The following is a 15,270-nucleotide window of genomic DNA, read 5'->3' as shown; positions in this document are numbered from 1 at the left end:
TTCCAGGAGGGAGTAGCATACTACTCCAATTGGGAAAAATTAAAATGACTAAACATGCCCTTTGCCAGCGCGCACGTTTTGTTTGTGTTATTTGTGAATTTTGCTTGTGCGCGTGTCGTGCTTCCCAGAAGGGAGCGAATGCAAATTATTAAGTTCAATCGGCATGGGGACATAAGTTAATGTCACGAAAAACGTAATAATAAATTATTACATGATTAATTAATTATTAATTATTAAAAAATATAAAATAGATTCATATGATTTTTTAAATAACTTTTCTATAGATTTTTTTTTAAAAAAATACCGTTTAACGGTTCGGGAAATATGCACGGGACTTATTAACGGTGATGGTCGAACGGGCGGCCTCAGTCTGTTGGCGTACGTGGAGCTTTGCTGACCATAACATATAAATATATACCACGATACGAACACCACACCAGTGTTCGTCCGTCCAATAGACCAATACCAGCATTTTAAATATATCTTTTGAATGAGAGCATTTTAAATATTTGCAGCTAGTGCGTACGGTAATATCTAATAACTCCAGCTTGTGAAATGAAATCAATGGCTGTGGTTACGGTGCGGGTGATAGCGAGTGACTACTGCACGAGCAATCTATATATGCATCACTATCTTTTTCATAATAATAATAATAATAATAATAATAATAATAATAATAATAATAATAATGCTAGTGAGCCAAACAGCATATCCTAACAAAAATAATTTATGGATAAAACTTGATAATTTATGAATAAAACTTATATATATATATATGTTATTAGTAATATAAAGCCAAATCTAGAAAATAAACTATAATAAGAAAACCCATAATCAACTTTAAATTTAAGGTTGAAAATTCAAAATAGCTTATAAATATAATAAACACAAAAAGATGGTGCAAATATATCATCGACGATTATCTTTGGAATTATTGTGAATTTGGATTGGGTCAAGAATGGATTGACCCCATTTCTTTTGTTTTGGTTTGGTTGGTTTGGATTAGTTGTGCATTTACACTAGATTGGTTAGGGTTTCTACAGATGACTAATACACCTGAATTGGTTTGGGCCATGTGCTAGTAGTCTACTGCTAGGCCATAAAATGGATGGAGCATGTTTGGACTGGATCTCAGTCATATGGCAACCATAATGGCGTACTACTACTACTAAGTTTTTCTTTTATAAAAAACCTATAAAATAAAAATATACTTGTACGGTGATATTCTTCTCGTCCTTAAAAAATTGAATAAAACGTTACACCGGCGATATAGCTAGATTTATAATACTAAAAGTACTTCATCCGTCCGTAATAGTTTATTATATAATATTTATGTTCCTCTGTCTTATTTATAAATAATTATAATTACTAGATAATAAAATATGAACAATACTTTATTTGTTACTATGTTTTAATTTTTTATAATTTTTTTAAATAAGACTAATAGTGAAAATATTAGACACAAAAAATTGTAAATATATACTGCGGCAGGTTGGTTTTTTACGGGAGCCGAGCTAGTCACTCCTACGATCTGCGACGGCGAGGTGCGAGGCGGAGGAGCAGCAGACGATGGCGGCGCCGGCGGAGGAGACGGTGAGGGCGTCGCACATCCTCGTCAAGCACGAGGGATCCCGCCGCAAGGCCTCCTGGAAGGACCCCGACGGCCGCGTCATCTCCGCCACCTCGCGCGCCGACGCCGCCGCGCGCCTCGCTGAGTTCCGCGACCAGATCCTCTCCGGCCGCGCCAGCTTCGCCGACATCGCCGCCCGCCACTCCGACTGCTCCTCCGCGCGCCGCGGCGGAGACCTCGGTACGGCCCCCCATCCCCTTTTTATTCACCTGCTCCCATCCATCCTCACGAGATCCACTGCTCGCTCAAACCCTCCCATCCCCTTCTCGCTTCTAGTTTCTTACAGTTGAATTGTCCACTCCACTCGATTCTTGCGGACTAGTACGATCTTTCAATCTACCTTTCTGATGTGAAACGCGATGAAGGATATGTGCTTTGATCGGTTCTCCCTGATGTTCTCACTCACCTGATCGGTTGTTGTGAATTGTGACCACAAAAAAAAGAGGAAAACTTTCTACTGCAGAGAAAACAACCAAGATGAAATTTTGCATTAGTAAGATGTGGCCTTCCAGCTGTATGAATTAACTCATACTATGCACTATAATTGCAAGAGGTGAAGCTTGTTGGGTAGTTGCTCTATATTTCCTTCATGGATTAAGGTCTTCCACATTTCCCTCCTAATACTGATACCATCCTCCTCTTAAGTTCCTTTTCCACTCCTATGGAATAGAGTAGAATACCAGTATTTTACTGCAATCCATACATAAATACACTTTTGTTTATTGTTAGATGGTGAATAGTATGCAAGTATGTAACAGTAAGTACTTATCATAGACGTTAGTCAAGGTTCAGTAGCTACCATGAACAATGGACATGAAGGTGCTTGACGCAAAGACTTTTGATAGAGCTACAAGAATTATCAATAGAGCTATGCTCCAGGAGTTCCTAAAGTCACATCTATCATCTTTTTTTTTTTAATAACAAAAAGGGCATTGCCCCTTCCATTTCCATTAGAGAAATGTAAACAAGGTTCAGTACAGCCACTGCAGAACCACTACTTAACAGATTTTAGACTGATCTCCCAAAACCAAACAGGGGAAACAACGTAACAGGAAGACCAAATCTAACAGAACCTCTGAGAGAAACCAAAAGAAAAACCACAGGAGTATCAACAAACTGAACAAGAGACACAACAGTCACTTTCTTGACAAAAGCTTCTGATCTCTTCTCCCAGCTTTTAGCATCTTCCTTCAATCAGGATTTGGCTCCAGTCTTCTTATCCTCATACTCGAGCCATGACTAGCAGCAAGGATCTCGCTTCGCACCTTGCTTAGCAACCTGGCTCCCTGCAGAAGCTCTTCTTCCCTTTCCTGAGATTTCTGTAATAAAGTCCAAGACAAAATACAATGAGAGATAAAGTGTATAGCATCAACTGGATGGGTAACTTGCTTATTCCTGAAACACAAATTTTTCCTGGTTTTCCAAATAGTCCACAAGATTGAAGCAATTCCAACACCCACCATACCCTGCTGTGTTTTACTAAAGGGAAAAACTATAGGACGGTGACCTGTCCTTACTATTTGGAACGGGACACTCTTAGTTTCCATCAAAACATACTAAGTAGTGTTGTGCGTGGTGTGTCGTACAGTCACCCAAGATCCTTTAGTTTTTATTTTTATTTTTTCTTTATAAGTATTATCAATAGTGTATCAATTGGTACCATCCTAATATCAGTTGGTACCAGTTGATCAGCTATTACCGTCCTGGTATTAGTTGGTACTACCATAGTATCAGTTGGTACAACTAAGTATTAGCTGGTACCGCACGAGTATCATTTGGTATCGCTGTGATATCAGATCTGATACTGGTGAAGTATCATGTTTGGTACCTCATAGGAATTATCCCGTTTCAAAACGGTATGCAATACAATAGCAATTCCATTTACTAAATTGCCTCATCCACCCCCAAACAAATGAGCTATTCTGGTGATTTTTCTCACCCCAGAAGTGCAACCAATGACGTTCTATACAAATTGAGCCACGGGGCATTTCAGGATCAGATGCTCCACTAATTCATCCTGAGAACAGAAGTTACATTTCTTTGTTTCACTTTTCCAAACTCTTTTCAACAAATTGTCTCTAATCAAGACACTATTTCTTGACACCAACCAAATAAAAATTTTCATGTTAGTAGGCGCTTTAAACCTCCATAATTTCCTCGTAGGAAACTCCTGCTGAATCAGCAAAGCATTATAATATGATTTGGCTAGCCTCCATCTTACTCTTATCCTTTTTGTTATTTAACTTCTGCTGAGAACAAATGTCTTTCTGCTCATTTATGAATGGTAACTGTTAGTAGAAGGATCAGTTAGCTTGTTCTGATTAAAAAATGATTTAAGTCCTATGCATGTGGAGTTGGACCCTTCAGTGTGAAATGAAGAATTTAATGAAATTCCAGTTATAACTCGTGCATGTCATTCAACATCTGTTATCACAAATGTGATGACATGAATGGGACAACCATTATGTATGCATAGGACCTGGGTCATGTATAAATTATTGGCTTGGTCTGATGGCATAGCTTGATGGTCTGTTTGTCATGAAAGGTCACCATCCTCCCACTTCATCTTTGTTGTTAGTGTCCACAACCTGCTAGTGGGTGTAATTTTTAGTGTTTATGCAATACAAGATTTGCTGTTTCCGTACAAAAAATCCGTGAACTACTGGGGCTAACTTTGTGGGTACAACTATAACATTTCAAGAACAACCAGGCTAAATTAAGCCAAGTGAAAAGAGCTAGAGTTCAGCTGTATGGTCATAGAATCAGATGCATAGCTTATGCTAAAAGAATGAGTTTCCATGGGTGTTTCTGTTGGTTCCCTTCATTAGATCATTGATGATCGGTTCCTCTGATAAAAATACTGTTTATAGTTACTTTCAGCTCCCATTGTATTCTCTTCCTTTTGTGTTTCCCAAGTGTCTGTTTGCATGTGTTATATCAATGTAACAAGCACTTCTGCAGTCATCCATATTGTTTTTGATATTCTATCCTCTATTGTGCTAGTTCATTCTGCTAAACTTGTTTGCAGCCACATTATATGTCTGCTATTCTTGAGCATCTCCATTCTGAGTAGAACTAGTTTGGTTGATTCACAATAATTCAATCTGGTGTCTTATGGCAAGGAGAAGGCATAGTTGGATGTGGAAATAAGTAATGGCTACTTTTAAGAATTGTGAATCTGGCGCGCCCTCTTATAAGAATTCAAAATGAAAGAGTAATGCTTTGCTGGGGACAGTGCCCGTAACCACCCTTTCCTTTGTGTGCATCTTTTACATTGGTATTGTAGTTTTAAGAGAGTAACTTTGCGATCTTTTTGCATTATGGTTGCTTACTTCTTATGTGCTTCTTTGGTACTGTTATTTTTACAGAGATTCTCCGGTATAATTTTCCTTTGCTGAGTACTATTGATCTTTTCTAACCCGTGGCATAACCATCCTTGTCAGGCACTTTTGGGAGGGGGCAGATGCAGAAACCCTTCGAAGATGCCACGTTTGCTCTCAGGGTTGGTGAGACGAGTGACATTGTGGACACTGATAGTGGGGTTCACATCATCCTGCGCACTGCTTGAGACACTGATGTGGTCCATCAGCTGTGTGGCTTCCAAATGTCATTTCTGGTAGCCTAAAACTCCAAGCCAAAATGAATATGGTTAATTACGCAACCTGCGTTTGTTTCAACATTTGAGCTGATGGCATGGCGCATAGCAGCGTTGAACGTTTTAAGATCCTAATGTTGGTTTTTTCAGCAATTGTTCGTCATTTATTTTTCGGCAAGATTGGAACTAGTTTGCTGTTTCAACTTCAAGTAGAACAAATGAAGCAAGTGCGAATTCCTGTGAACCTGGCTTCATCTGTGGCATCTTTTGACAGATGAGTGAATGTTATATTTACAACTCATGGCATTCTATCCAAACCTACTACCGTTTTGTGATTTGACAGAACTAGCTAAATGCCTTAGCTAAATGCCTATGTGTTGCAATAGATTTAAAAGTAGCAAAATTAAAATTTGTTGAGATATATCTTTAATTAGTTGAAACAAGTGTGCTTAAAATTTATACAAAAAAAATTCCGTCTAAAACAACAAAAAGAAAAAAAAACATCATGATTAGAAAATTAAGTTGTAGAGGCTACGCAGCTAAAAAAATAGCTGGAGCATTAACACATTGTATTGATATAATGGCTTAATGGTAGTGATGGTGGGGCATAGGAAACACATGATCAAATTTTGTTAGAAAGCAAAAAAAAAAATTAAGGAGATGTGAGCAGAAATGAATTGTTACTGTCAGTAAATAAAAAATAAGAGGCTATCTCAAAATGTGGATGGTAAATACATCTTTATTTATCTTTTAAGCCGGGTGGCCATTTTATTTGTTCTGAGGTGAACTGAATTGGTCTGGAAAAAAATAGGGCATTTCTATGTTACTCTTCTAAGTTGCACCCCTATATTTTTGCCCCTATTTTATATTTATAAGCTAAAATTTAAATTTTCAACCTTAAATTTGTATTAGGTTGAAAAGGTGAATAGTGATCTAGATGTAAGAGCCTAGGAAGTTAAGCGGAACAAATTAAATGTTAGGGAGTTATTTTATTTATAAATTATTTTTATAATATTTGATTTTTTCCATGAAAAAACAATTAATCACCTCTCCTCGGTCTTTTGATCTCCCCCCTCCCCCCACACACACACAGACACTTCGACCCCGTAGCTGTTCTCTTCCACCGACGCAGGAATCTTTTCGCTTTGTTTTCACTATTATTGTTTTATGATAAAAGGAGCAAAAAAATCCAGTAAATAAGAGAGAAGGAAGACAGCCCAAGCGCACACATAAGCTTCAACAAATTTAGGAATAACAGATTACATAAAAAAGATCTTTTGTATGGTGCAATGCATCACAGGTAAATTTGGGTACCACAAGATCATCTTGAAATACTTTCTAGTTAAATAGTTAGCTGTCAGATGGAGCACTAGAAACAACTAAAAACTAAACAAATTTATGAAATCCAGAGCGCAGAACATGAGAAAAGGGGGCTGGAAAACACAGGCACCCCCATCCCCCCTGCCCTCATTTTTTTTTCAATTATGCTTATGTTTATAAATCAAAATTAAATTTTCAACGATTAATTTGTAGTGGCTTTTGGATTATTTTTTCAAACATTATTTTTAACCCTTGGCTTTTTGAGTGCCAACAATACATTTTCCGTTTACATATATATGGTTTTGTTCAAAAGAAAAAACTAAACAATCACCCCAAAGTAAATAATGCCTAATAATAAACCATGCCATACCATTTAAGACAAGATATTAGAGAGATAACAAGCACGCCTATCGATGAGACAAAACGGCCACAAGAAGAACACAAATCACAGAAAATGAACAAGACCGTAAACTAGTATAACTTGAGAACAGATACATTATCAGGTTCGTTTCATATCTGTTGCATCATGAGAGAGAGAGAGATAGAGGGAGCAAAATATAGTTCCAGCATTACACTACCAATACGATGAACTTTGCTGTAAAACACGACACACTTTTGACAACTTGTCTTCTGACTCTTAAGAATAGACCACAGCTAGAATAGGCTTTGTAAGGGGTACGGGCAAAAAAAGACACATAGGTGACCAAAAAAGTTTAGAGCTTGTCCTCAAACTCAGAGAGAGGGGTCATCTGCTCCTTGAGCCCCTTCCTCTTGCGGATGTCCAGCACCAGCGTGTTCGCCTGCGACCCGACGTCCAAAGGATCAGAAGACATCATGTCCCAGTGGTCGAAGACACACTGAGGGAAGGCCTGTCCCGATGTCGCTGCGCGAAGCTGGCTCGAGAACCCGAAGGATTCGATGACAGGGAGGTAGGCCTTGATGTTGTACAGCGGGGTGCCGGGCCTCTGCATCTCCTCGAACACATGGCCCCTCTTCTGGTTCAGAACACCATAGATACCACCAAGGGCATTCTCAGGGGCCTGGATCTCCACCAGGTAGACAGGCTCCAGCAGCCTTGGCTTGGCAGTGAGCTGAGAAGCGTAGATGACCCTCCGAGCGGTCGGAATGACCTGGCCGCCACCCCTGTGAATAGCATCGGCGTGGAGGACCACGTCGCATACCTCGAAGCAGATGCCGCGCATGTTCTCCTCAGCCAATGCGCCTTCTTTCGACGCCCACTGGAACCCAGCCACAACGGAATCCTTGATCTCATTAAGATACTGCACTCCCTTACACATATCGACCACCATGTTGGGGCCGGTGGTCTCAGGTCCGAAGCACCAAATCTTCTTGGCGAGGTCCTTGTCCCAACCAAACTCCTCAGACAGGATCTTGGAGCGCACCTTGGGGTCATCACGTGGGCCGATACGACCGTCGTCAATGGCCTCAGCAAGTCCTTCCTCCATGGGGCGAGCTTCCATATAAAGACGGTTGTGCTTGTTCGGGGACTTGCTCATAACTGTGCGGCAGGACTTCTCAAGAACAGTCTCACGGAAGGAGACAACAGGAGGGGAAACAATAATTTCTGCGCCACCCATGAAGTCTTCCTGCAGATCCTTCAAACAGATTTCAAGATGAAGCTCTCCAGCTCCAGCAATGATATGCTCACCAGACTCCTCAATGGTACAGAGGACCATAGGATCAGACTTTGCCAGACGCTTCAAACCTTCAACAAGCTTGGGAAGATCAGATGCAACCTTGCACTGAACAGCAACACGCACAACTGGGGACACTGAAAACTTCATTGCTCTGATTGGGCAAGCATCAGTCTCCTTCTCATTGGTCAGGGTAGCATTCTTTGTGATGAACTGATCCAAACCAACCATAGCAACAGTGTTACCACAAGGAACATCCTCAACAGACTCTTGTTTCTTCCCCATCCAGATAACAGTACGCTGGACACTCTTCACATAGAGATCCTTCTTCTGGCCAGGGACATAGTTGGGACCCATGATACGGACCTTCATGCCAGTTGCAACCTTGCCTGAGAAGACACGACCAAAGGCAAAGAATCTACCTTTGTCTGATGCCGGAATCATCTTGGAAACATACAACATGAGTGGACCTTCTGGATCACAGTTTCTGATAGCAGTTGCATACACATCATCAAGAGGCCCCTCATACAGGTTCTCCACACGGTATTTCTGTGCCTTAAATGGAGAGGGCAGGTGGAATATCATCATCTCAAGCAGAGCATTACTAGCAGGCAGCCAGGTTTGCATGACACGCTTCATAAGAGCCTTGCCCATTAGTTCCTTCTCATCAGCTTTCATGACCACTCCAAGTTTCTGCAACATAGGCCACAGCTTATCCTTCTGATCATTCATGCAGGTCTTGATGATTTGCTTGATTGGCTCATAACAGAACTGAACAAAACCCCTCCTGCAAGTAGGAGAACCAGTGTTCTTGCTAGTCCACTTCTTTGTGGCTGGGTCAAAGAAGTTTTCACCCCAAAGCCTCTCCATCATCTTAGATTCATCAACTCCAAACTTGGAGGCATACATCTTAGCAAAGCTAGAGAGGGTGAAAGCCCACCCATGCAAACCAGCAGAGAAAGCAACAGTCCCCTTCTCAGGGTAGACTTGGACATCTCCAAGGAGCTTATCTTCATATGTTGCCATAATGACATTGGCATTCTCAATGACACGGGAAAAGGTCTGATAAGCCTCCTCACCTTCAACCTGAAGCTCAAGGAAGCATCTGTCCATCTTGTTCACAGTAAGGACAGGCCTAATCCTCTCACCAAGGGCTTGGCGGAGCACAGTTTCAGTTTGCACACAGACGCCCTCGATACAGTCAACAACAACCAAAGCACCATCAGTAATACGAAGAGCTGCTGTAACCTCGGAAGAAAAATCAACGTGCCCAGGTGAATCAATAAGATTGATCAGGTATTCATTCCCGTCTCTCTCGCCCTTGTACAACTTGAGGGATTCATCACTCATCTCATAGAAAAGAGAGATACCAGTCGATTTGATTGTAATACCACGTTCAGCTTCATCTGCACGAGTATCAGTCATACGAACATCACCAGCAACTTCCTGGGCAATGATCCCAGCAGCTGCCACAAGGGAATCTGTAAGTGTCGACTTGCCTGCAAGGAATACATTAAATGTAAGAATAGGGTCTTAATACAGATAACAGAACACTCAACAGAAAATTTACGAACAAAAAACTGAAATGCATAGCCAATCAAACATATACATATAAAGAAACATTTTAGATGCAAAATATCTTCAAACAGTCAAGAGATAACATGTTATGACTCATACCACTCCAAGCAGCAAAACATTGCTAGATTCAACAAAAGTATAGAAATAGTACAAGTTGAAATAATACAGAGAAACATAAGAAACACAACCAAGAGATTTCGCAACAAAAAAAGAAGGCTTCGTGAGCATAGACATCCTCAGACAAAATTGTACTATAACAGAACACGCATACAAGCATTAAACTCCAAGTGTCGAAGTACAACAGCACAAATTTGCAGATTACACATCATAATAGTTGCAGCTAATAACTTTAGCCCGATAAAAATACATATTTTAATCTGAATCAATTAAATATGTTCAAATGAAAAGGCAAATAATTGCTATTATGTTGAAGGAGCATGAATGATGCCAAAGGCAACAGAAATCAACAGTTCAACACCATGTCGCATAGTCACGGACTTTATGGTTGCACAGGTTAAAACAACATCATACGAATATAAACCACAAACAGGAAGAATGGAAAATAACAAACTTAACCGCACTGACAAAATTGATAGAATTAAATATATCAGAGATTAATCTTGTGGCACATACCATGGTCGACATGAGCAATAACAGACATGTTACGAATATTATTCTTCTTGTCCATGATCCTACGCAGCTCTTCAACCGTGAACTTCACCATCTTGACAGCTTTTGAAGATCACGCTACAGATGAAAATTCCTGCACACAAAGGCGCTTCCTTGTTAAAACCCCCCACAAAAAAGGAAACGCGTGCAATCCAAACCAAAATAATCTAACTGGAGCTACCCATATCAGCATCAACCCCAAGAAAATTAAATCACATAACCCCGTACCAAACCCAACCATACCACATCAAGTTTAGGGTGATATCAAAGACTAATTGTGGCTATTATTACCGACGCATCAATTCACTTTCACTATTCTGACAACAGAGATTAAACCCAGCAGTGCAAAGATTTGAAGAAAAAAGCATTTCTCGCTTTCCATCCTGGTAGATCGGATGATAAAAAATGCGTTCTTTGCAAGTGTGTGGCGAGACTGATCAGTGGCCGGACTCGCGTTGAACTTACAAGGCGAACCTTACCAAGTTGAGAAAGAGACGGGGGGAGAGGCGGCCGGCGAGGGGATCGATCGATGCTCACCTGCCCGAGGCGTCGGCGGCGTTGGGTCGTCGGCGAGCGCCCTAGGGCTTGGGATCGGAGAGGAGTGGAGGCGGCGGCGATGGAGGGGAGAGGGGGCGGCTAGGGTTTTTATGGCGCTTTCGCTTTGGGCTGATGGGCTTCCTCATGTCGAATGGGCCACCCATTCGGCCCAACTAGAATGGGCATCACACACGGGAAATAACTTGTTATTCCCACAATCTACGATTGTATAAATGTATCGTGATGAGTTTTATCATATTGTTAAAATTGGTAAAACAAGAAAAATATTCAAAAACAGGTTATGGGTTTACACATTCATTCTTCTAGTTACGACCAGCGTTTGATAAAAACGCGTGGGCATGGTAATGGTAAAAACACGGTTTGGTTTGATGAATTTTAGTCAAATTCAAGTTTTAAAAATGCTTAAAATTCCAAATAAATACTTAATACTTAATTTATTTTTCTATCTGATCAAATATTTTTATGAAAATAATAAAGTTTACTTTCTATTTTGGGGCTCCTCTAAAACTAGGGAAATACTTGAAAAAACAAAACATGGGTTAGGATAGTATTTCTATTTTTAAAATATACTAAAGGTCATGCCAACTAACTAATGTAACGTTAATTTTTTTTCTCTAGAGCTATCTATATTTTTCATGAGTTTTCCATAGTTTTCTAGGGTTTTTTCTATGCTTTGCAATTTTTTCGCATTTTTTCCTTATCAGTTTCAGCGCAGCGCGACCTACCATGTGGTTATCGCACCAAACGTGGAGTCCAAAATTTTGAAATATGAATTTTTAATGGTTTTTATGGTATCAGCTTTTAACCGCACCTCCGCTGGTGGCGGTTCTGGTACATGCATTCTATTGCCATAAAACCATTACAAAATCATCTTAAGCATTTTAAAATGTTTTTCATGCACAGGAATGTGCACTGGAGATTGCATATAAAATTTCGCATCTTATTTCAAAGCATGATTATTGGACTCCATTCATTCATTCATTCCTTATAGAATCTTTGAGCATGCAATGGTTGAAAGATCAGTAGACAATTATAAGATGTTGCCTCCAAATTATTTATTCTTTGCTATGCTCGTACATGCTTATTATAAGACACCACCACCATCCTTATTAAATGTGTTATTATATCAGCATAATATATGTGAATGCTCAAGCTGCTCTTTGTACTTAATTTTCTAAGCATGGTATTTTTTTCCGGATGAAATATTTTTTTGTTTTTTTAAACACAATATAACACACACACACAAGATCTTATGTCAACCAATTAAAAAGAATTTAACAAGACTTAATTATGCTATTTTCAATAACCTGTTACAACACACATATATTTACATAGTATACTGAAAAGGAAGGAATAATTAACTTTTTGCCACTCTTAAAAATAGCACTAACATATTTGTCACTGGACCCACATGTCATAGACACATAAGGGTCCACGTGTCATAGACATCAGATGACAAATATGTTACGTGTCATTTCTAAAAGTGGTAAAAAGTTAAATAACTCGAAAATTTTCGAGGAAGCAATCATATCTTAAGAAACAAAAAGAAAAAAAAGATGGGGGCAAAAATGGTCATAAGAAGTGCTGACCGCAGCCATATTAGATGATAGTATGATACCAATTTACCAACAAGACACAACCTTTCATATAAATTATCACCGAATGCTCTCAATATATTGAGGAACCAAGCACATGGAAACATTTGAGAAAAGATCAGCAAAAGGAAAAATCAACCTTATTGGTAAAACACAAGCTTTATTCTGTGCAATGCAATAATCCATCCATGCATATGCAATTTTTCATTGGATGAGCAGTCTACTGAGGTATCAGTATCACTTCATTTCCATATGAAATATGCTATAGGCTGTCTATTTGGTATCAGTCAAGGATTCAGGAGGCCCAAGCTTTGGTCGCTTCGTCTAAGAGTGTCTCATACAACTGCCCAGCCAAATTGAGGAGGAAATGATCCAAGCCATGTTGTGCCACGAGTGAAACCGACACAGGAACACCATTTCGTGTACCCAGTGGAATACTCACCTGCAGGACATGGCGCAGTAGAGACAAAAGTCACTGAACCATTAGTCCATTATCAAGATAAGAGTTAATCAGAAAATGAGTGATCAACTTTGATAGCTAGTTGCACCTGGCAAAACCCGGATAGTCCAGCGATCGAGAGAAGGGAGAAAGCTCTTGCTCGGAAGTTTTCCAGAGGAGCAGCTTCCATGCCCAACTTTGGTGGAGGGCCAGGAACCGTAGGGATTGCAAGGATTCCATGATCCTATGGGTAAGCAAGCAAATGGCTAAGAGAGCACCTTATCTGATACAAGTCACCAGAAAATCATTGCCTGCAGAAGAATGCAGGAGGAAGTCATCCTTTCTCAGAGTTACCTTGAGAAGCTCAGCAAGTGCAGACTTGAATTCAGCCCTTATAGCTTGGAAATCTTCTAGGGGTTCACTATCCCCTGATGCAATGGCCTCTTGTATTCGCTGTCGTAATCCAGGGCCTAGGTTAGGTTTGACAGAGTTAACCCACTCTGCATGGTTTGCTTTGAACTGAGACCTGAAATACAAAGTTCACTAAACCATTAACAGTGTTACATGTAATATTAAAGTGTGATTAGTACATATCCTGAGTAAGCTGTAAATGAAACCTTTGAAGGCCTCGCATGACATGTGAAACGACAGATAGAGCTGGCACAGAAGGTAGTTCACTTTCAGAGAAGCCGGCAATGAACTTTCCAATGCTTGGTACATTGTCAGAGATGAAATCTCCAAGGTTCCTGTTGTCTATTGCCTGACCTATGAAAACAAATTAAGAACACACATCAGACAAGATGTATGGCACAAAGAAAGAGCTTTCAGCTAGAACATGAGTCAAAAGATAGTTTTACTCTCGTGCTGATTCCTTTCAAAAAAAAAAAGATAGTTTTACTCACTACCAAATCTCTTCGCTACGGAAGCATTCATGATCTGATAGGTGCAGTCGTCGAGAGAGCCTAAGATCTGGAAACAGTCCATAGGAATTGTGACTTTGGTAGGTTGCTTGACAGCTTCATCAGAAAGTGGCAACAGCACTTTGGTCACACGGGACAACATAGATAGATCTCTGGCAAACCACCCTGCATAAGTGCATAACCAATGGCATCTGTTAGCACCATTCTTAACCGTTCTTTGTTGCTCTTGCTTGCAATCGGGCTTTGGTAATTTGCCGAACATTATGCACTAATAGCATCAAGAATGTGTAATTTTACCAGCAATAATATGCAGTAAACATTAATTACTTACTTAAGAGGGAAATGAAAAGAGAATTAATTACCAACAGTATCAAACATCTGTGCCATGGGGACGACGTTTTCAGCGGAAACCAGGCCATGGGAAGTGCGGAGGCCGAAGATGCCGCAGTAGGCAGCAGGCACCCTGACGCTGCCGCCGGTGTCGGTGCCGAGGGAGAAGTCGACGAGGTTTGCGGCCACGGCCACGGCTGACCCGCTGGAGGAGCCGCCGGGGACCCGGCCGGGCGCGCACGGGTTGGTCGGCGTGCCGTAGTGCGCGTTCTCCCCATTGATGCTGAGTGCCAAGAATTCAATCAACCAACCAATCGATTCATGGGTTTTCTTGGAGTTGCAGTAATTAGCATGTACCTGTAGGCCATCTCGTCCATGACGGTGGTGCCGAGGCTGGTGGCGCCGGCGGCGAGCGCGGCGAGGACGACGGGGGAGGTGGCGGCGGCGGGCGCGTGGGTCCGCTTCCAGTCGGGGTTGCCGAAGCCGGTGACGCGGCCGGCGACGTCGAAGCTGCAGACCGGAAAAGGGCAGACCTTCATTTGGGGACCGGGAGACCAAAGAAGAAGGAAGAAGGAGGGAGCCAGCCAGCGTCCGTACATGTCCTTGATGGCGAAGGTGAGGCCGTGCAGGGGGAGCTGCTGCGAAGAGGAGGATGGCCGCAGCACGAACCTCTCCATGAAGGCTCCGTAACCTGGGTCTCCGCCCGCCATTGCCTCTGCTCGAGCTGCTGCTGCTGCTCTTCGCGCGTCAGTGTCACTCGCTGCCGGCCGCGTTTCGGCTAATCTAATCTAATCTACGAGTACTATTCTACAGGACGGCAGAGCAGCTCGTCTAAACTGGGCCGGGCCGGGCTGGGCTGGGCTGGGCCCATGAACGGCGGCCTTCGGATTGAAATGCGTTCATAGGCCAAAATAGCAAATATTTTACTTTACTGGGACTATCCACATATCACTCGCTAGAGTTTAATATAACACAAGTATA

General features: G+C 41.3%; 3 protein-coding genes across 3 annotated transcripts; 1 reads left to right on the top strand and 2 right to left on the bottom strand.

Annotated features, from left to right (window-relative positions):
• The first annotated feature begins 1,487 nt into the window (after positions 1 to 1,487).
• On the top strand, positions 1,488 to 5,542 carry LOC102722671 (peptidyl-prolyl cis-trans isomerase Pin1). Its single transcript, XM_006653054.2, has 2 exons — positions 1,488 to 1,810; positions 5,074 to 5,542. Exons 1-2 carry the CDS (start codon positions 1,570 to 1,572, stop codon positions 5,196 to 5,198), a joined length of 366 nt encoding a protein of 121 aa, XP_006653117.1. The 5' UTR covers positions 1,488 to 1,569; the 3' UTR covers positions 5,199 to 5,542.
• A 1,453-nt stretch (positions 5,543 to 6,995) lies between these two features.
• On the bottom strand, positions 6,996 to 11,062 carry LOC102712435 (elongation factor 2). The gene is made up of 3 exons (XM_006652014.2): positions 10,985 to 11,062; positions 10,412 to 10,541; positions 6,996 to 9,699 (listed from the first exon to the last, which is right to left on the bottom strand). Exons 2-3 carry the CDS (start codon positions 10,500 to 10,502, stop codon positions 7,259 to 7,261), a joined length of 2,532 nt encoding a protein of 843 aa, XP_006652077.1. The 5' UTR covers positions 10,503 to 10,541; positions 10,985 to 11,062; the 3' UTR covers positions 6,996 to 7,258.
• Positions 11,063 to 12,569: 1,507 nt separating this feature from the next.
• On the bottom strand, positions 12,570 to 15,013 carry LOC102712714 (amidase 1). The gene is made up of 8 exons (XM_006652015.3): positions 14,887 to 15,013; positions 14,647 to 14,799; positions 14,322 to 14,572; positions 13,942 to 14,124; positions 13,657 to 13,804; positions 13,394 to 13,565; positions 13,149 to 13,283; positions 12,570 to 13,042 (listed from the first exon to the last, which is right to left on the bottom strand). The coding sequence occupies exons 1-8, from the start codon at positions 14,997 to 14,999 to the stop codon at positions 12,896 to 12,898; spliced, it is 1,302 nt and encodes a 433-aa protein (XP_006652078.2). The 5' UTR covers positions 15,000 to 15,013; the 3' UTR covers positions 12,570 to 12,895.
• Between the last annotated feature and the right edge of the window lie 257 nt (positions 15,014 to 15,270).

Source organism: Oryza brachyantha, chromosome 4 (genome assembly GCF_000231095.2).
Source record: "Oryza brachyantha chromosome 4, ObraRS2, whole genome shotgun sequence".
NCBI lineage: Eukaryota > Viridiplantae > Streptophyta > Magnoliopsida > Poales > Poaceae > Oryza > Oryza brachyantha.
The sequence above is the reverse complement of the archived record's forward strand: the minus strand, read 5'-3'. Positions and strand labels throughout refer to the sequence as shown.